Consider the following 25,026-nt stretch of genomic DNA (forward strand, 5'->3'; position numbering starts at 1 on the left):
ACAAATCTGGGTTTGGTGGATGCCAGGAAAATGCTACCTGTCCCAATGCTCTAGTGCCAATTGTAAAGTTTGGTGGCAGAGGAATAATGGTCTGGGCCTGTTTTTCATGGTTCAGACTAGACCCCTTAGTTCCAGTGAAGGGAAATCTAAATGCTACAGCATACAATGACATTCTAGACGATTCTGTGCTTCCAACTTTGTGGCAACAGTTTGGGGAAGGCCCTTTCCTGTTTCAGCATGACAATGCCACCGTGCACAAAGCGAGGTCCATACAGAAATGGTTTGTTGAGATCAGTGTGGAAGAATTTGACTGGCCTATTCAGAATCCTGACCTCAACCCCATCAAACACCTTTGGGATGAATTGGAACGTAGACTGCGAGCCAGACCTAATCAATCAACATCAGTCCCCGAACTCACTAATGCTGAATGTGGCTGAATGGAAGCAAGTCCCTGAAGCAATGTAGGAACATCTAGTGGAAAGCCTTTCCAGAGGAGGGGAGGCTGTTATAGCAGCAAAGGGGGGGACTAACTCCATATTAATGCTCACGATTTTGGAATGAGATGGTCGTCATGTAGTGTAAGGTAGCTACTGCATGTGCACATTTTCCAGACTGCACCTGAGTTAGCCCTTGGTCATGACTCTCTGGTCCATCGCATTACACATAAGAGTTGTTGGAAGAAGGAGGCTTCTGTAGGGGAGAGTTCTGTTAAGAGCCACAATGCCTGAACATTAATATTCATTGCTTGTGGTGCGGTTTTGGAAGCACAAGGAACTTATCTTTCATATCAGTGAGAAATAATAATAAAAAAGGTTAAATTGAAACACACCTTTTATAGTTTAACAGGCTCAAACAGTGTTTGAGTTTGTATTTTGCATCTTAGAAATTATTTTGATGTGATAGAGTAAAGTAGAAGCTGTCTGTTTCTATAGCCGTATCACAATTGAGAATCAATTCAGGTTTAGTTGGAATATTTGGCTGTTTTGGCTTCCAGGGCCAATTCACCCTTTAAACAGAACATGTAAGGTCCTTGGACTAACTAACATTAGGCTCCATTAGTCCAGTATTGGGCTACACCTGAGTATGACATTTACATTTTAATGATAAGGAACATCTGAGAAAACAGCTTCAAATATTAATAATTTTCATGCAACATGTAGACAAAAGTAAATATACAGCAGTTATTTTTTGTGTCAAGAAAGAGATATGAAAAATATTTCAAAGTAAACAGAGTAATGTGCGGGATAAAAAACTTCCTGGCAACCCTGCGAAGGACCCCTTCGTCGTCTGCTCCTACTAGTCAACTGCAGTCACCGGCTTGGCGCTGGCTTTCAGCGGGGGAGGGTTTAGCTAGACAGTTTAGCAGGGGCGATTATTCCCGGATTAAAAGTAGGCAGGAACTGTGGGAGAAAGGCTGAAACACTGTTCTCGAAGTTTTGGCGCAACTTTATTTTCAAGGGTTCGACAACACCTCCCTGGAGAGGTTTTTCAACTCATGGAATACATAAATGAAGCGAAACTAGGCGTCAGGCCTGTGACCAACTAGCTAACTGTTAGTTTAGCTAAGGTTGCTTTCCACATATCTCGCTATCCACTAGGTGTTGCCACCGTGCGTGACTAACTTCGTTAGCCTAGCTACTAGTAGCTTTATTGTGTTATGGATTGATACAGGCCCGGTTAGTTTTACTGCACATTTGTCTTCTTTTTCAAAACTTTTAGAAAGTTATTGCTAACTCGTTATCCGAGAGCAATATTCTCTATCCTTCGCTGAAATCAAAGTTGAGCAGTGTGTGTTTTGGACAAAGTGATTGCGCTAGCCAAGCTAATTTGACAGGCGTTTGTTTTGTTGTTGATCAAACGTAAAATAGCGGTCACCCAAGCGTCCAGGCAGCTGTCATCCGCTCAGAAGAAAGGGACCACCGACCGTAGCGAACCTTTTTCCACACCCAACCCGCCAGGACACCCTGTAGTCTACGGCTGGTCCCAGAAGGAGCTGGCCACACGGCACTGCTTGCCCAATGGAGGAACATGACAACATGGATTATTTTTACCAGCAGGTCCTGCAGAAAGACGTTACCCGCAGGCTGCAGGTCGGGCAGGACCTCATCGACTACCTGAACGACCCGCAGAGGTCCACCGATGTGGAGCAAGACAAACCACGGCTGGATAAAACTGTAGATGAGCTGACGGGATGGGTCAACTCCAGCAACTACAAGGTGAGGGGACGTTGCGGTGTACTTTGCAGAGGTCCATTGTCCCCCAATCGATCCTGTTTTTGGTAATTGTTGACTAACTAGTTACTTTGAGAGAAATGTTTGTGGTGATAGGATGTCGACAGGGAATACTGTAGGGATGCCTAGCCAGGGGTGATGATCAGTGTGGGGACAATAGCTAGCTAGGAAGCGAGAAAGAAGGTACTCATTGGATAACGAACTGTCCCCGCCGTCTCGCTGTAACAGATACAGGTAACTGACTAGATAAAGGAAACGCCAACGTGATGTCTATAGGGGCGTTGGGCCACCAAGAGCCGCCTGGACAAAGATTCTACAAGTGTCTGGAACTCTGTTGGAGCGATGCGACTCCAGTCTTCCACGATCAGTTCCATCATTTGGTGTTTCGTTGACTGAGGCGCGCAGGAAATCACCTGCTTTCAATATAATTTGTATCCCTCATTTTCTCAAGTGTTTCCTTTATTTTGTGAGTTACCTGTATTTTGAGCTGTAATTGTACCAAATTGAGCTGATCTGATTCAAACAGCCCACTAATGTCCTCCAAACTAGGCCTGCAGTTTAAAAGGGTAACATTTTCTTAAATGATAGCCGACGCTAGCTAACTGCTAATCATCCACGCTTGTTCAGCCAGTTAGCTAGAATAAACAGCGAATAATCTAGTACTAATACATTTAATACAAGTGGTATGTTATCTTGTGACTCTCAATGTGATGGGATTGAGTTCGAGATCCTTCAGTTTTTGGTTGTTTTCCTAGCCCAGACAGACGGCTATTAGTGGGCTGTGTGTGTGTGCTTAGAGGAGGACCCCATTGTCAGAGGAGCACCCAGACGAGAGCAGAAGATGGGGGAGGGGTCAGGGCACCCATTGTGAGTGTCAATTAGCGAGTTCGTTTTGCATGGCCCACTGACCCGGGTGGTGGAGCTTGAACGTTTTAGACCTTTCCATTGGTCCTTAAATTAGATCTCCACTCACCCGGAACACCGGTCCATGCAAAACGAACTGGCTCAGTATGTCAATTGGTATCTGTGGAAAATGCTGGAATGTGGCCCTTGTTTTCTTTGCTAAGTTATCTCCTAAACCCAGACAGTTATGTCTGAACCATGGAATGAATGCAGCAGACACAGAAGGTGATGTTTGTTACATTCAACTGGAGGTGAAACTAGTTCAGTATAGATGGCCTTCCCTGGTATAACACCAGAGTTTAAGCCCATGGAAAGTCTCAGGTTGGACCGGGCTGCAATGAAAAAGGTCACTAGACTTTCCAGAGGATTCAGTGAAATAAAACTGAAATCAGCTCAAAATATCGTATTATTTCCCTTAGGGTTATATATTATTATAATAGGATGACATAGTTTGACAGAAACACAGAATGTGACATCAGCAGGATAATCACTTTGACCAGGGTGTGATTGAGTTAGTTATATGAGCCTGGTCCAATTACAACTGAACTCCCTATCCTCTTGCGAGCTCCTTCAGTGTTTACAGTACATGTCTATATTCACACAGCATCTCAAAGGATCACATCTAGAATCAGGTCCCACCTGTCCTTATATATTTTTTATTCATCATGATTTTATCCTTCTCTTCAAATTAGAGATCCTAATTGGCTGATAGCAGAAAAGGGGAGGTGCTGGCTGCTGTGAAGATGCTGAGTCAGCCCAGATGAGCTAGATGGAGGGAGGACAGAGGACAGAGAGACTGAGATTGAGACTGCAGATAGGATTGGGATTCAGGAATAGCAAACGCGAGTGCAGGAGACGGGGAGATTTGATGCAGAGTAGGAAAGGAGGAAAGGTTGGAGAGAGGTCAAGAGTGATTGAGTCAGAGACGGGATGTGTAAAGCCCCAGACAGACTGAGACTCACTCAGAGAGCTGCTGTACAGAAGAGAGTTGTCATTTTTTTGTATTTAACTAAGTCGGTTAAGAAGACATTTTTATTTATAATGACGGCCTCCTGCTGGGGCGGGGTTAAAAATTTAGGACAAACACACACATCACGACAAGAGAGACAACACTACATAGAGACCTAAAGACAACAACAGCATGGCAGCAACACATGACAACAACATGGCAGCAGCACAAAACATGGTACAGACAACAGCACAAAACATGGTACAGACAACAGCACAAAGTGCAAGAAGGTAGAGACAATTTTGCTGGTTCCTCTTTTATTTATGGACTAAATATATCCCTCTCTCTTCTCCCTCTTCCTCTCTCTCAAACACACTGCAGCAAATTCTCCTTATGCTCATTGACATAACAGTAAGGCCATTCCCTCTGCAACACACACACTCCACAGCAGCCACATTAATATTGCAGACTGCCTTCGCTCTCTGAATGTTTTAGAGCTGCTGATCCACTGGGTTTGATCCCAGGTTAACTGCACTCTACTAAACTTACCCTGCTGAGCTAAAGCTTGGGATAGTGTTTAGGTCTCAGACAATTGTAGAATCTCAACTGTATACTCCTGGTGTCCCATCGCCTCCTTCTCAAAACCCATTGGAGGTGAAGGTCAGCGGTCCCTCCCTGTGACCTTCTCCTCAGTGGGTTTAAAGAGAGAGAGAACGGGAGGAGTGTGCAGTTGAGATTCTCCCATTATCAGATCCCAGTCCTCTGAACATGGTCAGACAGGGATTCCCCTTCTCAGATGGAGGCCAGGCTTTACTTCTGTTTGGGACGGCTGGTCTGACAGTTGACCAGGCAGTTTTGGTAAAGATGCTACTTCATCTTTATTGTGTGTTTCTGCGAGGTCTCTACCAGCCAGACAACATGCACAGTGAGTCGTGAACACAGGCTGACAGCTGAGGTTTGGTGTGTTGTTTTCAGTGTGTTAGTATCAGAGGGGCCTGACAATACCTGAGTGGACATATGGTCCTCTCTTCCCCTCCTCTTCCTCCCTCTAGTCACAGTGAGTGTGTTCACTGCTCAGCTAGCCTGCTGACTTCCCCCACTGTCACCCCCAGGTAAACTCACACACATACACAGCCCCCTCAATCGCTCTCAACCCCTCCAGTGGAGCTGCCATATGGCTGGGAGGGAGGGGGTGTCTTCTCTCTGTCCTTTGTCCTCTCATCTGTCTTCTCTTCTGTCCTCTCTTCTCTCCTCTGTCCTCCCTTCTCTCCTCTGTCCTCCCTACTCTCTCCTTTCTTCTCACCTCTTCCTTTCCTCTCTTCTGTCTTCTCTTCCTTCTCTTCTGTCTCCTTTGTCCTCTCTTCTCTCTCCTTCTCTCTTCCCTGTCTTCTTCTTTTCGCTCTCCTCTGTCCTCCCTACTCTCTCTTCTGTTCTCTCTTCTCTGTCCTCCCTACTCTCCTGTTCTCTCTTCTCTGTCCTCCCTACTCTCTCTTCTGTTCTCTCTTCTCTGTCCTCCCTACTCTCTCTTCTGTTCTCTCTTCTGTTCTCTCTTCTCTGTCCTCCCTACTCTCTCTTCTGTCCTCCCTACTCTCTCTTCTGTCCTCCCTACTCTCTCTTCTGTCCTCCCTACTCTCTCTTCTGTCCTCCCTTCTCTCTCCTCTGTCCTCCCTTCTCTCTCCTCTGTCCTCCCTTCTCTCTCCTCTGTCCTCCCTTCTCTCTCCTCTGTCCTCCCTTCTCTCTCCTCTGTCCTCCCTACGCTCTCCTCTGTCCTCCCTACTCTCTCCTTTCTTCTCACCTCTTCCTTTCCTCTCTTCTGTCTTCTCTTCCTTTCCTCTCTTCTGTCTTCTCTTCCTTCTCTTCTGTCTCCTTTGTCCCCTCTTCTCTCTCCTTCTCTCTACCCTGTCTTCTTCTTTTCACTCTCCTCTGTCCTCCCTACTCTCTTCTGTTCTCTCTTCTCTGTCCTCCCTACTCTCCTCCCTTCTCTCTCTTCTCTCTCTCCTCTGTTCTCCCTACTCTCCTCCCTTCTCTCTCTTCTCTCTCTCCTCTGTCCTCCCTACTCTCCTCCCTTCTCTCTCCTCCCTACTCTCCTCCCTTCTCTCTTCTCTCTCTCCTCTGTCCTCACTACTATCCTCTCTTCTCTCTCTCTGTCCTCCCTACTATCCTCCCTTCTCTCTCTCTCCTCTGTCCTCCCTACTCTCTTCCTTCTCTCCTCACTCCTTCCTTTCCTCTTCGGTCCTCTCTTCCCTATCTTCTCTTCTCTTTCTCCTTCTCTCTTCCCTGTCTTCTCTTATCTCTCTCTTCTGTCCTCCTTTCTCTGTCGTCTCTCCTCTGTCGTCTCTCTTCTCTGCCCTCTCTTCTGTCCTCCCTTCCCTCTATTCTGCTTTCTGTTTTCTCCTTTATTTGCCTCCTTTGCCTTGCCTCCTCTCATCCCTCTCTCTCGGTGTGTCCTCTGTCTTGTAAGCAGCCATCTTCTCTGTCCTCCTCCTCCTCAGACCTCTGGACCTGGTCCAACATATGATGTCATGACGCCTTTGGTCTCAATACTCCACAAGAGCATAATCTGAGACATACGATAGAACTCCCTCTTTCTACCGCTCCCTTTTTCTCTCTCTCCCTCTTTCTCTCTCCCCTTTTCTCTCCCTCCCTCTTTCTACTGCTCCCTTTTTCTCTACCTCCCTCTTTCTACTGCTCCCTTTTTCTCTACCTCCCTCTTTCTACCTCTCCCTTTTTCTTTACCTCCCTCTTTTTACTGCTCCCTTTTTCTCTACCTCTTTTTACTGCTCCCTTTTTCTCTACCTACCTCCCTCTTTCTACCGCTCCCCTTTTCTCTACCTACCTCCCTCTTTCTACCGCTCCCCTTTTCTCTACCTACCTCCCTCTTTCTACCGCTCCCTTTTTCTCTACCTACCTCCCTCTTTCTACCGCTCCCTTTTTCTCTACCTACCTCCCTCTTTCTACCGCTCCCTTTTTCTCTACCAACCTCCCTCTTTCTACCGCTCCCTTTTTCTCTACCAACCTCCCTCTTTTTACTGCTCCCTTTTTCTCTACCTCTTTTTACTGCTCCCTTTTTCTCTACCTACCTCCCTCTTTCTACCGCTCCCCTTTTCTCTACCTACCTCCCTCTTTCTACCGCTCCCTTTTTCTCTACCTACCTCCCTCTTTCTACCGCTCCCTTTTTCTCTACCTACCTCCCTCTTTCTACCGCTCCCTTTTGCTCTACCTACCTCCCTCGTTCTACCGCTCCCTTTTGCTCTACCTACCTCCCTCTTTCTACTGCTCCCTTTTTCTCTACCTCCCTCTTTCTACCTCTCCCTTTTTCTTTACCTCCCTCTTTTTACTGCTCCCTTTTTCTCTACCTCTTTTTACTGCTCCCCTTTTCTCTACCTACCTCCCTCTTTCTACCGCTCCCCTTTTCTCTACCTACCTCCCTCTTTCTACCACTCCCTTTTTCTCTACCTACCTCCCTCTTTCTACCGCTCCCTTTTTCTCTACCTACCTCCCTCTTTCTACCGCTCCCTTTTTCTCTACCAACCTCCCTTTTTCTCTACCTACCTCCCTCTTTCTACCGCTCCCTTTTTCTCTACCTACCTCCCTTTTTCTCTACCTACCTCCCTCTTTCTACCGCTCCCTTTTGCTCTACCTACCTCCCTCGTTCTACCGCTCCCTTTTGCTCTACCTACCTCCCTCGTTCTACCGCTCCCTTTTGCTCTACCTACCTCCCTCTTGCTACCGCTCCCTTTTGCTCTACCTACCTCCCTCTTGCTACCGCTCCCTTTTGCTCTACTTACCTCCCTCTTTCTAGCGCTCCCTTTTCTCTACCTACCTCCCTCTTTCTACCGCTCCCTTTCTCTACCTACCTCCCTCTTGCTACCGCTCCCTTTTGCTCTACCTACCTCCCTCTTGCTACCGCTCCCTTTTGCTCTACCTACCTCCCTCTTGCTACCGCTCCCTTTTGCTCTACCTACCTCCCTCTTGCTACCGCTCCCTTTTGCTCTACCTACCTCCCTCTTGCTACCGCTCCCTTTTGCTCTACCTACCTCCCTCTTGCTACCGCTCCCTTTTGCTCTACCTACCTCCCTCTTGCTACCGCTCCCTTTTGCTCTACTTACCTCCCTCTTGCTACCGCTCCCTTTTGCTCTACCTACCTCCCTCTTGCTACCGCTCCCTTTTGCTCTACCTACCTCCCTCTTGCTACCGCTCCCTTTTGCTCTACCTACCTCCCTCTTGCTACCGCTCCCTTTTGCTCTACCTACCTCCCTCTTGCTACCGCTCCCTTTTGCTCTACCTACCTCCCTCTTGCTACCGCTCCCTTTTGCTCTACCTACCTCCCTCTTGCTACCGCTCCCTTTTGCTCTACCTACCTCTCTCTTGCTACCGCTCCCTTTTGCTCTACCTACCTCCCTCTTGCTACCGCTCCCTTTTGCTCTACCTACCTCCCTCTTTCTACCGCTCCCTTTTGCTCTACCTACCTCCCTCCCTCTTTCTACCGCTCCTTTTGCTCTACCTACCTCTCTCTTTCTACCGCTCCCTTTTGCTCTACCTACCTCCCTCTTGCTACCGCTCCCTTTTGCTCTACCTACCTCCCTCTTTCTACCGCTCCCTTTTGCTCTACCTACCTCCCTCCCTCTTTCTACCGCTCCCTCTGTCTGTGGTTACCTGGCTCCTCTCAATCTGTTTGACTAAAATAGTGAATAACAGCAGTCAGGATCTCTCTCTCTGGGAGAGGGGGAATATTTTTACAGATTTTCTCTGGAATGTTGTGCTTCCATCGTGGTCTGCCAACATAAGCATTCCAGACACACAGCTCCCTCTGCATGAGATCAGATCCTAATCTCTCTCTCTCTCACACACACACACACACACACACACACACACACACACTGGAAAACTAGACTACAGAGAGAGACAGAACTCTAACTTTGATACTGTGTGTGTTGGGGGGGTGTCTGTCTGTGTGTCACCCTGTGTTGACAGTATTGTGTTTGTCCTGTAGGTGGCGTTGTTGGGGATAGACATTGCTGGGGCGTTTGTCGATCGCTTGGGGGAGCGCTTCAGAGGATACCTGGGAACAGGTGAGATGCTTACATTCCTCTACCTCTTCTCTCTTTCTGTTTCTATCACTCTTTCTCTCCCCTGATTCATCCTCTTTTCTGTATTTAGGCTGCACATCGTCTGGCTTACTGTAGGACCAACCCATCTAACCCCTTTACACACACACACACACACACACACACACCCTACAGCCCTCATGGAATACTCCTGTATCTGGCTTTGGTGTGTGTGTGGTGTACTTATATAACTCTGTCCTGTCAGACCACTGCCGCAGGTGCCACCAGTTGTCATTGTCACCCAGGCTGGCCACATACACACTCACAGTCTAGCTCTAGGAGGAGACAGGCTGTCAGACTCCAAAGAGAATACGACCCTCTGTGACTTTGCCTGAACCCAACTGAAAACACTCCTCTCCTCTCTGTGGTGTGTGTGTGTGTGTGTGTGTGTGTGTAATGTCCTTAATGGAAAAGTTTAGTCTAATAACTCTCTTGGCGTTCAGGGCAAAAATATCCTCTAGACAAGCTCTATCGTCCTCTGGCTCTATCGTCCTCTGGCTTTAGCCCTCTGGCTTTAGCCCTCTGGCTCTATCGTCCTCTAGCCCTCTGGCTCTATTGTCCTCTAGCCCTCTGGCTCTATCGTCCTCTGGCTCTATCGTCCTCTGGCTCTATCGTCCTCTGGCTCTATCGTCCTCTGGCCCTCTGGCTTTAGCCCTCTGGCTTTAGCCCTCTGGCTCTATCGTCCTCTGGCCCTCTGGCTTTAGCCCTCTGGCTCTATCGTCCTCTAGCCCTCTGGCTCTGGCTTTAGCCCTCGTAGCCCTCTGGCTCTATCGTCCTCTAGCCCTCTGGCTCTATCGTAGCCCTCTGGCTCTATCGTCCTCTGGCTCTATCGTCCTCTCTGGCTCTATAGCCCTCTGGCTTTAGCCCTCTGGCTCTATCGTCCTCTGGCCCTCTGGCTTTAGCCCTCTGGCTCTATCGTCCTCTAGCCCTCTGGCTCTATCGTCCTCTGGCTCTATCGTCCTCTGGCTCTATCGTCCTCTGGCTCTATCGCCCTCTGGCTCTATCGTCCTCTGGCTCTATCGTCCTCTGGCTCTATCGTCCTCTGGCCCTCTGGCTTTAGCCCTCTGGCTCTAGTCCTCTGGCTCTATCGTCCTCTGGCCCTCTGGCTTTAGCCCTCTGGCTCTATTGTCCTCTAGCCCTCTGGCTCTATCGTCCTCTGGCTCTATCATCCTCTGGCTCTATCATCCTCTGGCTCTAGCCCTCTCTCTACAAACACAGAGGAGAGTGAGATGAGATCATCGTGATTAATGAGGGACATTAGTGATCTACACAGAACTGACTCACTCCCCACTCGCTGTGTGTTGTGTATTTCTGTTCCTCTCTCCTGTCTCTCGTTGATGATGGGCTGTGGCCATCTTGTCCAGCATTGTGAGGAGTGTGTGTCCAGTGTTCAGAAGAAGTGAAACCTCAGTCCTCTAATGCAACAGTTTAAAGAGCTAAAATGACAATGAATGAAGAGATGAGGTTTTTGGTGAATACCACATTGAACTCCCACATATATTCAGTATGTGTGTGTTTGATGCTAACATCAGACGATGACGTGTGTCCGTCTCGGCGACGATGCCCCCTGACGCTGTGTGCTGGACTCGTATTATACCCCTGTTGCTTATGAAACCAGCTGTGGGAGCAACAACCCACCCCACACACACGCACTCACACACACAGAGGCATTCCTCCCAAAAAACATCAGCGGGGGAGTGACATGGTGATGTCATCCTAGAGCAACCTTCCTCGCCCTCGGTTTGTGTGTGTGTGTGTGCGCGCGTGTGTTTGAGGTTCAATGGGGGAGTCTGAGGATTGCATAAAACAGTAACAGAGAAACTAGTGCCTCTAAGGAAAATCTCAACTCCATCTGGTCCAAACTCTGTTTCCTCTCTGTCTGTCTGGTCCAAACTCGGTTTCCTCTCTGTCTGTCTGGTCCAAACTCTGTTTCCTCTCTGTCTCTCTGCTAGCAGACAACTGTGTGAACTCGACAGTAACCCTGTCCCATAGAGACCCACTGTCTAATTAAGTCTGTCTAGTAGCCTCTGTACCTGCAATGTTTCATTATGGATTCAAGTCAAGTTTTCAAATATGCCATTTGATTGTCTCTGTGTGAGTAAGACTGTGTGTGATTGACCTGTGATTTGTGACATTTTTTATGTTTTCTTAAACAAGTCCACTAGGGGGCACTAAGGTTTGTGTGTGTGATTTAATGTACATAATAAAGGGTACATGGTTATGTATTATGTGCTGACATCTCTCCACAGTGGTCCCTGCGTTAGTGGACCGGTTGGGGGACAGTAAGGACCAGGTCAGAGAACAGAGTCAGACGGTCATCCTCCGCTGTATGGAAGTCACAGCATCGCCTATGGTGAGACAAGCACGTCATATACACACAGCATCGCCTATGGTGAGACCAGCACGTCATATACACACAGCATCGCCTATGGTGAGACCAGCACGTCATATATACACACAGCATCGCCTATGGTGAGACACGCACGTCATATACACACAGCATCGCCTATGGTGAGACACGCACGTCATATACACACAGCATCGCCTATGGTGAGACACGCACGTCATATACACACACAGCATCGCCTATGGTGAGACAAGCACGTCATATACACACAGCATCGCCTATGGTGAGACAAGCACGTCATATTCACACACAACATCGCCTATGGTGAGACAAGCACGTCATATACACACAGCATCGCCTATGGTGAGACACGCACGTCATATACACACACAGCATCGCCTATGGTGAGACAAGCACGTCATATACACACAGCATCGCCTATGGTGAGACAAGCACGTCATATTCACACACAACATCGCCTATGGTGAGACAAGCTCGTCATATACACACAGCATCGCCTATGGTGAGACGCACGTCATATACACACAGCATCGCCTATGGTGAGACAAGCACGTCATATACACACAGCATCGCCTATGGTGAGACAAGCACGTCATATACACACACAGCATCGCCTATGGTGAGACAAGCACGTCATATACACACACAGCATCGCCTATGGTGAGACAAGCACGTCATATACACACAGCATCGCCTATGGTGAGACAAGCACGTCATATACACACAGCATCGCCTATGGTGAGTCATATACACACAGCATCGCCGTGAGACATATATATACACACAGCATCGCCTATGGTGAGACAAGCACGTCATATACACACAGCATCGCCTATGGTGAGACACGCACGTCATATACACACAGCATCGCCTATGGTGAGACAAGCACGTCATATACACACAGCATCGCCTATGGTGAGACAAGCACGTCATATACACACAGCATCGCCTATGGTGAGACAAGCACGTCATATACACACAGCATCGCCTATGGTGAGACAAGCACGTCATATACACACAGCATCGCCTATGGTGAGACAAGCACGTCATATACACACAGCATCGCCTATGGTGAGACACGCACGTCATATACACACAGCATCGCCTATGGTGAGACAAGCACGTCATATACACACACAGCATCGCCTATGGTGAGACACGCACGTCATATACACACAGCATCGCCTATGGTGAGACAAGCACGTCATATACACACAGCATCGCCTATGATGAGACACGCACGTCATATACACACAGCATCGCCTATGGTGAGACAAGCACGTCATATACACACACAGCATCGCCTATGGTGAGACACGCACGTCATATACACACAGCATCGCCTATGGTGAGACAAGCATATACACACAGCGTCATATACACACAGCATCGCCTATGGTGAGACACAGCACGTCATATACACACAGCATCGCCTATGGTGAGACAAGCACGTCATATACACACACAGCATCGCCTATGGTGAGACAAGCACGTCATATACACACACTATGGTGAGACATCGCCTATGGTGAGACACGCACGTCATATACACACACAGCATCGCCTATGGTGAGACAGACATATACACACAGCATCGCCTATGGTGAGACACGCACGTCATATACACACAGCATCGCCTATGGTGAGACAAGCACGTCATATACACACAGCATCGCCTATGGTGAGACACGCACGTCATATACACACAGCATCGCCTATGGTGAGACAGCACGTCATATATACACACAGCATCGCCTATGGTGAGACCAGCACGTCATATACACACAGCATCGCCTATGGTGAGACACGCACGTCATACATACACACAGCATCGCCTATGGTGAGACACAGCACGTCATATACACACACAGCATCGCCTATGGTGAGACACGCACGTCATATACACACACAGCATCGCCTATGGTGAGACCAGCACGTCATATACACACAACATCGCCTATGGTGAGACCAGCACGTCATATACACACACAGCATCGCCTATGGTGAGACCAGCACGTCATATACACACAGCATCGCCTATGGTGAGACAAGCACGTCATATACACACAGCATCGCCTATGGTGAGACAAGCACGTCATATACACACACAGCATCGCCTATGGTGAGACAAGCACGTCATATACACACAGCATCGCCTATGGTGAGACGCACGTCATATACAGACACAGCATCGCCTATGGTGAGACAAGCACGTCATATACACACACAGCATCGCCTATGGTGAGACAAGCACGTCATATACACACAGCATCGCCTATGGTGAGACACGCACGTCATATACACACACAGCATCGCCTATGGTGAGACAAGCACGTCATATACACACAGCATCGCCTATGGTGAGACACGCACGTCATACACACACACAGCATCGCCTATGGTGAGACACGCACGTCATACACACACACAGCATCGCCTATGGTGAGACACGCACGTCATACACACACAGCATCGCCTATGGTGAGACAAGCACGTCATATACACACAGCATCGCCTATGGTGAGACACGCACGTCATACACACACAGCATCGCCTATGGTGAGACACGCACGTCATATACACACACAGCATCGCCTATGGTGAGACAAGCACGTCATATACACACAGCATCGCCTATGGTGAGACACGCACGTCATATACACACAGCATCGCCTATGGTGAGACACGCACGTCATATACACACAGCATCGCCTATGGTGAGATACGCACGTCATATACACACAGCATCGCCTATGGTGAGACAAGCACGTCATATACACACAGCATCGCCTATGGTGAGACACGCACGTCATATACACACAGCATCGCCTATGGTGAGACATAGCACGTCATATGGTGAGACACAGCATACACACGCCTATGGTGAGACAAGCACGTCATATACACACAGCATCGCCTATGGTGAGACAAGCACGTCATATACACACAGCATCGCCTATGGTGAGACAAGCACGTCATATACACACACAGCATCGCCTATGGTGACGACAAGCACGTCATATACACACAGCATCGCCTATGGTGAGACAAGCACGTCATATACACACAGCATCGCCTATGGTGAGACAAGCACGTCATATACACAGCACAACATCGCCTATGGTGAGACACGCACGTCATATACACACAGCATCGCCTATGGTGAGACAAGCACGTCATATGGTGAGACACAGCATCGCCTATGGTGAGACAAGCACGTCATATACACACAGCATCGCCTATGGTGAGACACGCACGTCATATACACACAGCATCGCCTATGGTGAGACAAGCTCGTCATATACACACAGCATCGCCTATGGTGAGACAAGCACGTCATATACACACAGCATCGCCTATGGTGAGACACGCACGTCATATACACACACAGCATCGCCTATGGTGAGACAAGCACGTCATATACACACAGCATCGCCTATGGTGAGACAAGACACAGCATCGCTATGGTGAGACACGTCATATACACACAGCACATGGTGAGACAGCGTCATATACACACAGCATCGCCTATGGTGAGACACGCACGTCATATACACACAGCATCGCCTATGGTGAGACAAGCACGTCATACACACACAGCATCGCCTATGGTGAGATACGCACGTCATATACACACAGCATCGCCTATGGTGAGACACGCACGTCATATACACACAGCATCGCCTATGGTGAGACAAGCACGTCATATACACACAGCATCGCCTATGGTGAGACAAGCACGTCATATACACACAGCATCGCCTATGGTGAGACACGCACGTCATATACACACACAGCATCGCCTATGGTGAGACAAGCACGTCATATACACACAGCATCGCCTATGGTGAGACACGCACGTCATATACACACAGCATCGCCTATGGTGAGACACGCACGTCATATACACACAGCATCGCCTATGGTGAGACAAGCTCGTCATATACACACAGCATCGCCTATGGTGAGACAAGCACGTCATATACACACAGCATCGCCTATGTTGAGACAAGCTCGTCATATACACACAGCATCGCCTATGGTGAGACAAGCTCGTCATATACACACAGCATCGCCTATGGTGAGACAAGCTCGTCATATACACACAGGAGCTTGTAGATTGTTACAGCCACATTACATTATAACCGGATTACAACTAACTGGCTTTAATCAGGATATTTTAACCAGCTTGGCCTGCTGGGTAGAGGAGTTCAGGCTCAGAACTGTGAGAAGCTTGGCCTGCTGGGTAGAGGAGTTCAGGCTCAGAACTGTGAGAAGCTTGGCCTGCTGGGTAGAGGAGTTCAGGCTCAGAACTGTGAGAAGCTTGGCCTGCTGGGTAGAGGAGTTCACAGAACTGTAACTGGCTTTAATCAGGAACTGTGAGAAGCTTGGCCTGCTGGGTAGAGGAGTTCAGGCTCAGAACTGTGAGAAGCTTGGCCTGCTGGGTAGAGGAGTTCAGGCTCAGAACTGTGAGAAGCTTGGCCTGCTGGGTAGAGGAGTTCAGGCTCAGAACTGTGAGAAGCTTGGCCTGCTGGGTAGAGGAGTTCAGGCTCAGAACTGTGAGAAGCTTGGCCTGCTGGGTAGAGGAGTTCAGGCTCAGAACTGTGAGAAGCTTGGCCTGCTGGGTAGAGGAGTTCAGGCTCAGAACTGTGAGAAGCTTGGCCTGCTGGGTAGAGGAGTTCAGGCTCAGAACTGTGAGAAGCTTGGCCTGCTGGGTAGAGGAGTTCAGGCTCAGAACTGTGAGAAGCTTGGCCTGCTGGGTAGAGGAGTTCAGGCTCAGAACTGTGAGAAGCTTGGCCTGCTGGGTAGAGGAGTTCAGGCTCAGAACTGTGAGAAGCTTGGCCTGCTGGGTAGAGGAGTTCAGGCTCAGAACTGTGAGAAGCTTGGCCTGCTGGGTAGAGGAGTTCAGGCTCAGAACTGTGAGAAGCTTGGCCTGCTGGGTAGAGGAGTTCAGGCTCAGAACTGTGAGAAGCTTGGCCTGCTGGGTAGAGGAGTTCAGGCTCAGAACTGTGAGAAGCTTGGCCTGCTGGGTAGAGGAGTTCAGGCTCAGAACTGTGAGAAGCTTGGCCTGCTGGGTAGAGGAGTTCAGGCTCAGAACTGTGAGAAGCTTGGCCTGCTGGGTAGAGGAGTTCAGGCTCAGAACTGTGAGAAGCTTGGCCTGCTGGGTAGAGGAGTTCAGGCTCAGAACTGTGAGAAGCTTGGCCTGCTGGGTAGAGGAGTTCAGGCTCAGAACTGTGAGAAGCTCACCTCAGAGAGCGAGAGTTTACAGCAGCCAAAGCCCAGTCTCTCTCCCTCTGATTCTATCATTAATACATCATTCACCAAAGCTGCCGAGCTCTAGAATAAGACAGTATCAGCAGCTCCCTCATCTGGACATAACCAGAACTGCATGGAAAATTACTTACAGACACTGTAACCTTCTCTGTCAGTAATCTGCTGAGCCCCCTTCAGTTTGCCTCCCATAGACTCCTTCAATGTTAACTCTCTCTCAATCTCTATCTCTCTCTGCAGTATGTGTGGGAGAGGTTGCTTCCTGGTTTTAAACATAAGAATTTCCGCAGTAGAGAGGGCGTGTGTCTGGTTCTCTGCGCCACCCTCAACACGTGAGTACTTCCTCTTTCACCATCAATCAATTCCTGAGGTCACAGGTCATATGGAGAGGAAAGGAGAGAGAGGGTCATATACCACAGAACAATATGTATCCCCTACTGCAGCTTACATGGGACATAATCATATTGTTTGTGTGAGAGAGAGAGAGAGAGAGAGAGAGAGAGGGGGGGATCAAGAACCACACAACCCACTCTCTCCAGAATGACTCCTCTTACCTGTGTGAGAGAGTGATTAGAGATCAGAGTTGGTGGCTCTATAGTGACCTACCCTGAGTCCCAATCTGTCCACTTCTCCACTCATCTCCATATTTTTTTTATTTAACTAGGCAAGTCAGTTAGGAACAAATTCTTATTTACGATGACGGCCTGGGAACAGTGGGGTTAACTGGTCTAGGAACAGTGGGGTTAACTGGTCTGGGAACAGTGGGGTTAACTGGTCTGGGAACAGTGGGGTTAACTGGTCTAGGAACAGTGGGGTTAACTGGTCTGGGAACAGTGGGGTTAACTGGTCTGGGAACAGTGGGGTTAACTGGTCTAGGAACAGTGGGGTTAACTGGTCTAGGAACAGTGGGGTTAACTGGTCTAGGAACAGTGGGGTTAACTGGTCTAGGAACAGTGGGGTTAACTGGTCTAGGAACAGTGGGGTTAACTGCCTTGTTCGGGGGAACAATGACAGATCTGTACCATGTCAGCTCAGGGAGTCGATCTAGCAACCTTTCGGTTACTTCCCCAACCCTCTAACCGCTAGGCTACCTGCCGTCCATTTAGAAGTATTGGACTGGTGTTAGGATTTAGGGAAGTGGAGAAAGTACTTGACTTCCAGGGTTAGTTTATGCTGCTAACACTACTCTAAGGCATGCAACACTCTCTAAACCTAAGGCCTTCAGCATCTCCTCGCTAATTGTACCATCATCTCGCTAATAGCAACACTGTTGTGGTACATTCTAAGCTGCTACGTAGCTAAAGGTCTCTCTAAAGCCTTCTGGTGAATGCTACTGAATGATGGTCGGTTACACAACTAAACTCATACCATCACTCTCTCTTCACCCCCCCTCAGGTATGGTGCTCAGCCTTTGAGTCTCAGTAAGATCGTTCCGTACCTCTGCACTCTGACAGGAGATCAGAACCCACAGGTAAGAGACGCTGCTTTAGGGTGAACCTGAATTGTCTCTGTCCCTGTCTCTGTCCCTGTCTCTGTCTGTATTTAAAGCCTAACATGTAGAGAATGTTCAATCAAATGTATTTATAAAGCTCTTCTTACATCAGCGGATATATCAAAGTGCTGTACAGAAACCCAGCCTAAAACCCCAAACCACAAGCAGTGCAGGTTTAGAAGCACGGTGGCTAGGAAAAACTCCCTAGAAAGGCCAGAACCTAGGAAGAAACCTAGAGAGGAACCAGGCTATGAGGGGTGGCCAGTCCTCTTCTGGCAGTGTTAATGTAATATAGAGAGGAAAGCCCTGTTACAGACCTGCTTTTGGTTTGAGTTCCGTTAAACCCATTGTGGAGAACATAGAAGTTCTAATCATTGTGTTTCTATGGTGGAGTATACGACAATACAGGAGTGCCAGTGTGCTGGAGTTTTTATTCTAAACGTTTCCTCTGTTATTAGCCAGTCAATGGGAGACTGTTAAATAGCTGGGTGAGAGAGAACCCTGGTTTCACCACTGAAACATGAGACCCCAACCCCGTCTCAACCACAGAGTGATTATTGTGTGTGTCTATTAAGGCTGGGATTTGCCAGGGACATCACCATACGTTATCATCACCATACATATCGTATCAGCACCTAAGTATTTCAATTCTCAAGATTCTATATAAATTGCGATTCGATAATGAGATTTTATTGGGATTCGATGTTCCAGACATATTGCTCAACATATGTCTGCTGCAGAGAGACGAGGGCCAACGACTTCTGATCAGTCAGGAAAATAAAAGTGCTGAGAACATGTTGGCTCCCTATTAGTTTGTTTTTTAAGATGGAGAACAAGCTGCAGGAACAGCCAACTAGCGCGAAAATGATATTGCAGCATTGTTAAAACGATACAATTTATCAGAAATTTATATCCTGATATGTAACTATTGATTTTTCTTTGTTGTTTATTGTTTTTGTCCCACCCAATCATTAGGGTCTGGGTCTGTCCCAGGGTTGAAATCTGTGCCTGTCAGCTACCCATTCATTATCCTCCTACACTCTAGGGATGTGACAAATGGATCATTTTGCTTAACTTTTAAACTGCCATTTATTTTTTTGGTTCTCCGTTAAAATGACTAAAAACAAATCATAAAATTCCACGTCTATTCACAATGCAGAAAAATGGTTCTGTTACGTATGACCTCAAGGACTGGGGAATGAACTTTATATCTACCGCAGTCACATCCCCTTTAAAGCACCTCGGCTACGGCATGTTGGTTTGTCTGTAAGGTTACACTATGGCTTTTTAAATGCCCACACAAAACCTTCTCTGGAGATAGATTCAAAGCGCCACTGAACGGGCATTTTATTGTCTGTAAAGGAAAGCCACTTCCGAAGCGGGACTAACGTCCATCACTAGGCCACCAGAACTGTTTATCAAATAATCTCGAGCTGCCTGTGTGTAGACCGTTTTCTCCTACAGAAGTACTTTAAAGTTCATTAAATACTGTGGTTACCAAGACATTTAGGAGAAGGTACCCATCTTCCTCTAGGAATCGACTTACGATTCAGTCTTTTTGGAAGGGAGGAGACTGATTAGTTGCCATACTTCCAAGAACACAAACACTTGCATCTTTCATAGCGAGCTAGTGAGGGCCGGAGAGAGAGGGGAGGGGCACAGTCAGGTCGGCCACCAGGCAGAAAGTCAGAACCGTGCACTAGGCCTATCTGCCAATCAAAAACTGTATCTTGCAATTTCTTGGCTTGCAACGTCTCACAACGTCAGTAAAGCAAGGCCCATCATCAATGAATAGGCTTGGATACCCTACTAGCAACAGACCGAAGACTAAACACACACTCGCATCGTTAGTGAAGAGAAAGAGCAGCTGCATTAGTATTTGTTTATTTTGTGGGCAACGTGGTCTTTTATCTACTTCCCCAGTGTCAGATAAACTCGCGAATGTCATTTTTTTGTCCCGACCAATCACCATCCCCCATATTCCTTGGCAGTCCCGCCCACACACAATCCATTCTGCCTCTGCTCTCAGCCAATCAGAATTTAACACTTGCAGTATTCAGCCAATCACAGCACCCTTTACAACACACTAAGCCAATCACATCTTGAGCGCATGGCTCATGTGTGTACCCCTCCCCCAGTGTTTTAATCCCACTCAAAGAGGAGTGGACCTAATCTGTGTGTTTATGGAAAATCCTCCTTTTAGCACAGCGCTAACACACACACACACACACACACACACACACACACACACACACACTGGCACCATATGAATACACCATGCCAAGTCCTGCAAGCCCAGTGAGAATGAAGGTTGTGAAGTCACATCTCACTGGGGGGTAAGAGGTGTGTGTGGGGGGGTGTGAGTCGATGGAAAGTTCATGCATTATCTTCTGCCGATCAGTTATCTGAGGTCATCCTGTCTGTCCTGACCACACACACACTCCTGACGGTGTGTGTGTGTGTGTGTAGGAAGTTGGAATTCTGATGGGCTGAGCGCAGAGGCAGAATGGGTTGTGTGTGGGCGGGACTCAACAGCCTTGGTTTCTCTTATGACTGCCTCGCCTGGTTCACCAACTACTTCTCAGATAGAGTTCAGTGTGTCAAATCGGAGGGCCTGTTGTCCGGACCTCTGGCAGTCTATGGGATGCCACAGGGTTCAATTCTCGGGCTGACTCTTTTTCTCTGTATATATCAATGATGTCGCTCTTGGTGCTGGTGAGTCTCTGATCCACCTCTACGCAGACGACACCATTCTGTATACTTCTGGCCCATCTTTGGACACTGTGCAAACAAACCTCCAAACGAGCTTCAATGCCATACAACACTCCGTCCGTGGCCTCTAACTGCTCTTAAATGCAAGTAAAACTAAATGCATGCTCTTCAACCGATTGCTGCCCACACCAGCCCGCCCACCTAGTATCACTACTCTGGACGGTTCTGACTTAGAATATGTGGACAACTACAAATACCTAGGTGTCTGGTTAGACTGTAAACCCTCTTTCCAGACTCACATTAAACATCTCCAATCCAAAATTAAATCTAGAATTTATTTCCTATATCGCAACAAAGCCTCCTTCACTCATGCTGCCAAACATACCCTCGTAAAACTGACTCCTACCGATCCTTGACTTCGGAAATGTCATTTACAAAAGCCACCAACACTACTCAGCAAACTGGATGCAGTCTAACACAGTGCCATCCGTTTTGTCACCAAACCCCATATACTACGCATCACTGTGGCCTGTATGATCTCATTGGCTGGCTCTCGCTACATATTCGTCGCCAAACCCACTGGCTCCAGGTCATCTATAAGTTTTTGCTAGGTAAGCTCCGCCTTCTCAGCTCACTGGTCACCATAGCAACACCCACCCGCAGCACGCGCTCCAGCAGGTATATTTCACTGCTCATCCCCAAAGCCAACACCCCCTTTGGCCGCCTTTCCTTCCAGTTCTCTGCTGCCAATGACTGGAACAAATTGCAAAAATCACTGAAGCTGGAGACCCATATCTCCTTCACTATCTTTAAGCATCAGCTGTCAGAGCAGCTTACCGATCTTTGCAGCTGTACACAGCCCATCTGTAAAAAGCCCATCCAACCAACTACCTACCTCATCCCCATATTTATTTTTTTCCTGCTCTTTTGCACACCAGTATTTCTACTTGCACATCCTCATCTGCACATCTGTCACTACAGTGTTAATTGCTAAATTGTAATTACTTCGCCACTATGGCCTATTTATTGCCTTTCCTCCTTCATTTACACACACTGTATACAGATTTTCTATTGTATTATTGACTGTATGTTTGTTTATTCCATGTGTAACTATGTTGTTTGTGTCCCACTGCTTTGCTTTATCTTGGCCAGGTCGCAGTTGTAAATGAGAACTTGTTCTCAACTAGTCTACCTGGTTAAATAAAGGTGAAATAAATAAAAAACGGTGACCTTACAGTGGGAGAACTCACTGACTCCCCTCTGAGTCCCTGGCTGTCTGTACTGTTGACTCCTCTGGCTACTGTCCACAAGTTTGAGTTATGATGCTCCTGTTTAGAGTCAAGAGCCAATAGGATGCTTATGTTTAGAGTTAAGGGCCAATGGATGTTTAATGCTTCAGTAATTCTTACCTCCATCTGCTATTTGACTAAAATGTGAATAATATGAAATGAATGATTATTTAAGTGTTTAGATAATAATGATACTGGATAAATAAAGATAAAATCCAAAGATGAGATAATATTGTGGGATGTTGTGTATCCTGTGTGCAGGTGCGTGAGGCTGCCACAGCATCGCTGGTGGATGTGTATCGCCACATAGGAGAGAGAGTCAGAGCCGACCTTGGAAAGAGAGGTCTGCCTGCCACACGGTGAGTGTTTATCTGTGTGTGTGTGTGTGTGTGTGCTTTTGGTGTGGGTGTATGTACTTTTGGTGTGTGTGCTTTTGGTGTGTGTGTGCTTTTTGGTGTGTGTGTGTGCTTTTGGTGTGTGTGTGTGTGTGTGTGCTTTTGGTGTGTGTGTGTGCTTTTGGTGTGTGTGTGTGCTTTTGTGTGTGTGTGTGTGCTTTTTGTGTGTGTGTGTGTGCTTTTGGTGTGTGTGTGTGTGCTTTTGGTGTGTGTGTGTGTGTGCTTTTGGTGTGTGTGTGTGTGCTTTTGGTGTGTGTGTGCTTTTGGTGTGTGTGTGCTTTTGGTGTGTGTGTGTGTGCTTTTTTGGTGTGTGTGTGTGTGTGTGTGTGTGCTTTTGTGTGTGTGTGTGTGTGTGTGCTTTTGGTGTGTGTGTGTGTGCTTTTGGTGTGTGTGTGTGTGTGCTTTTGTGTGTGTGTGTGTGTGCTTTTGTGTGTGTGTGTGTGTGCTTTTGTGTGTGTGTGTGTGCTTTTGGTGTGTGTGTGTGTGCTTTTGTGTGTGTGTGTGTGTGCTTTTGTGTGTGTGTGTGTGTGTTTTGTGTGTGTGTGTGTGTGTGCTTTTGGTGTGTGTGTGTGTGTGTGCTTTTGGTGTGTGTGTGTGTGTGCTTTTGGTGTGTGTGTGTGCTTTTGTGTGTGTGTGTGTGTGTGCTTTTTGTGTGTGTGTGTGTGTGCTTTTGGTGTGTGTGTGTGTGTGCTTTTTGGTGTGTGTGTGTGTGCTTTTGGTGTGTGTGTGTGTGTGCTTTTGGTGTGTGTGTGTGTGTGCTTTTTGGTGTGTGTGTGTGTGTGTGTGCTTTTGGTGTGTGTGTGTGCTTTTGGTGTGTGTGTGTGTGTGTGGTTTTTGTGTGTGTGTGTGTGTGTGTGTGTGTGTGCTTTTTGTGTGTGTGTGTGTGTGCTTTTGTGTGTGTGTGTGTGCTTTTGGTGTGTGTGTGTGTGTGCTTTTGGTGTGTGTGTGTGTGTGCTTTTGTGTGTGTGTGTGTGTGCTTTTTGTGTGTGTGTGTGTGTGTGCTTTTTGTGTGTGTGTGTGTGTGCTTTTGGTGTGTGTGTGTGTGTGTGTGCGCTTTGGTGTGTGTGTGTGTGTGCTTGTGTGTGTGTGTGTGTTGTGTGTGTGTGTGCTTTTGTGTGTGTGTGTGTGCTTTTTGTGTGTGTGTGTGTGCTTTTGGTGTGTGTGTGTGTGTGTGTGTGTGTGTGCGCTTTTGGTGTGTGTGTGTGTGTGTGCTTTTGTGTGTGTGTGTGTGTGTGTGCTTTTGGTGTGTGTGTGTGTGTGTGTGTGTGTTTTGTGTGTGTGTGTGTGTGTGTGTGCTTTTGTGTGTGTGTGTGTGTGTGTGTGTGTGTGTGCTTTTTTGTGTGTGTGTGTGTGCTTTTGGTGTGTGTGTGTGTGCTTTTGGTGTGTGTGTGTGTGTGTGTGTGCTTTTGGTGTGTGTGTGTGTGCGCTTTTGGTGTGTGTATACTACAATATATTTTGTATGTGCCATGTATGGGTTGTCACTAGATGTCGACCAACTATGATTTTTCAACGCCGATACCAATTAATGGAGGACCAAAAAAAGCCGATACCAATTAATCGGCAGAATTTTTTTATTTATTTTATTTTATTTTTGATTATTATTTATTTACATATATTACAACAATACTGACTGAACATTTTTATTTTAACTTAATATAATACATAAATAAAATCTATTTAGTCTCAAATAAATAATGAAACATGCTGAATTTGGTATAAAAAATGCAAAAACACAGTGTTGGAGAAGAAAGTAAAAGTGCAATATGTGTCATGTAAAAAAGCTAAAGTTGAAGTTCCTTGCTCAGAACATATGAAAGTTTGTAGTTCATTTTAACATGAGTCTTCAATATTAAGAAGTTTTAGGTTGTAGTTATTATAGGAATTATGACGCGTCAACTTTTTCTCTCTATACCATTTGTATTTCATATACCTTTGACTGTTGGATGTTCTAATAGGCACTATAGTATTGACAGCTTAATCTCAGGAGTTCGTAGGCTTGAAGTCATAAACAGCGCTATGCTTCAAGCATTGCTAAGAGCTGCTGGCAAACGCAGTAAAGTTTGAATGAGTGCTTACGAGCTTGCTACTACCTACCACCGCTCAGTCAGACAGACTGCTATATCAAATCATAGACTTAGTTATAATACACTGCTCAAAAAAATAAAGCGAACACTTAAACAACACAACACCAAGTCAATCACACTTCTGTGAAATCAAACTGTCCTCTTAGGAAGCAACACTGATTGACAATACATTTCACATGCTGTTGTGCAAATGGAATAGACAACAGGTGGAAATTATAGGCATT

At 47.2% G+C, this 25,026-nt stretch overlaps 1 protein-coding gene across 12 annotated transcripts in view; it reads left to right on the plus strand.

The window, feature by feature from the left end:
- Window positions 1–1,303: 1,303 nt before the first annotated feature.
- Window positions 1,304–25,026, plus strand: part of clasp2 (cytoplasmic linker associated protein 2) — an 86,795-nt gene continuing 63,072 nt past the window's right edge. For 6 of the 12 annotated variants that reach the window (XM_064983259.1, XM_064983260.1, XM_064983262.1 and 3 more), the window contains exons 1-6: window positions 1,305–2,216; window positions 9,077–9,155; window positions 11,441–11,544; window positions 17,071–17,162; window positions 18,226–18,301; window positions 22,585–22,682. In XM_064983259.1, the coding sequence (XP_064839331.1) occupies window positions 2,019–2,216; window positions 9,077–9,155; window positions 11,441–11,544; window positions 17,071–17,162; window positions 18,226–18,301; window positions 22,585–22,682 (647 nt within the window). In that variant the 5' untranslated portion in view covers window positions 1,305–2,018. Of the gene's footprint in view, window positions 2,217–9,076; window positions 9,156–11,440; window positions 11,545–17,070; window positions 17,163–18,225; window positions 18,302–22,584; window positions 22,683–25,026 lie in introns of all 12 variants that reach the window. The other 6 variants (XM_064983265.1, XM_064983268.1, XM_064983267.1 and 3 more) reach the window with 3 other exon arrangements.

The sequence above is a fragment of the Oncorhynchus masou genome, chromosome 13 (genome assembly GCF_036934945.1).
Source record: "Oncorhynchus masou masou isolate Uvic2021 chromosome 13, UVic_Omas_1.1, whole genome shotgun sequence".
NCBI lineage: Eukaryota > Metazoa > Chordata > Actinopteri > Salmoniformes > Salmonidae > Oncorhynchus > Oncorhynchus masou.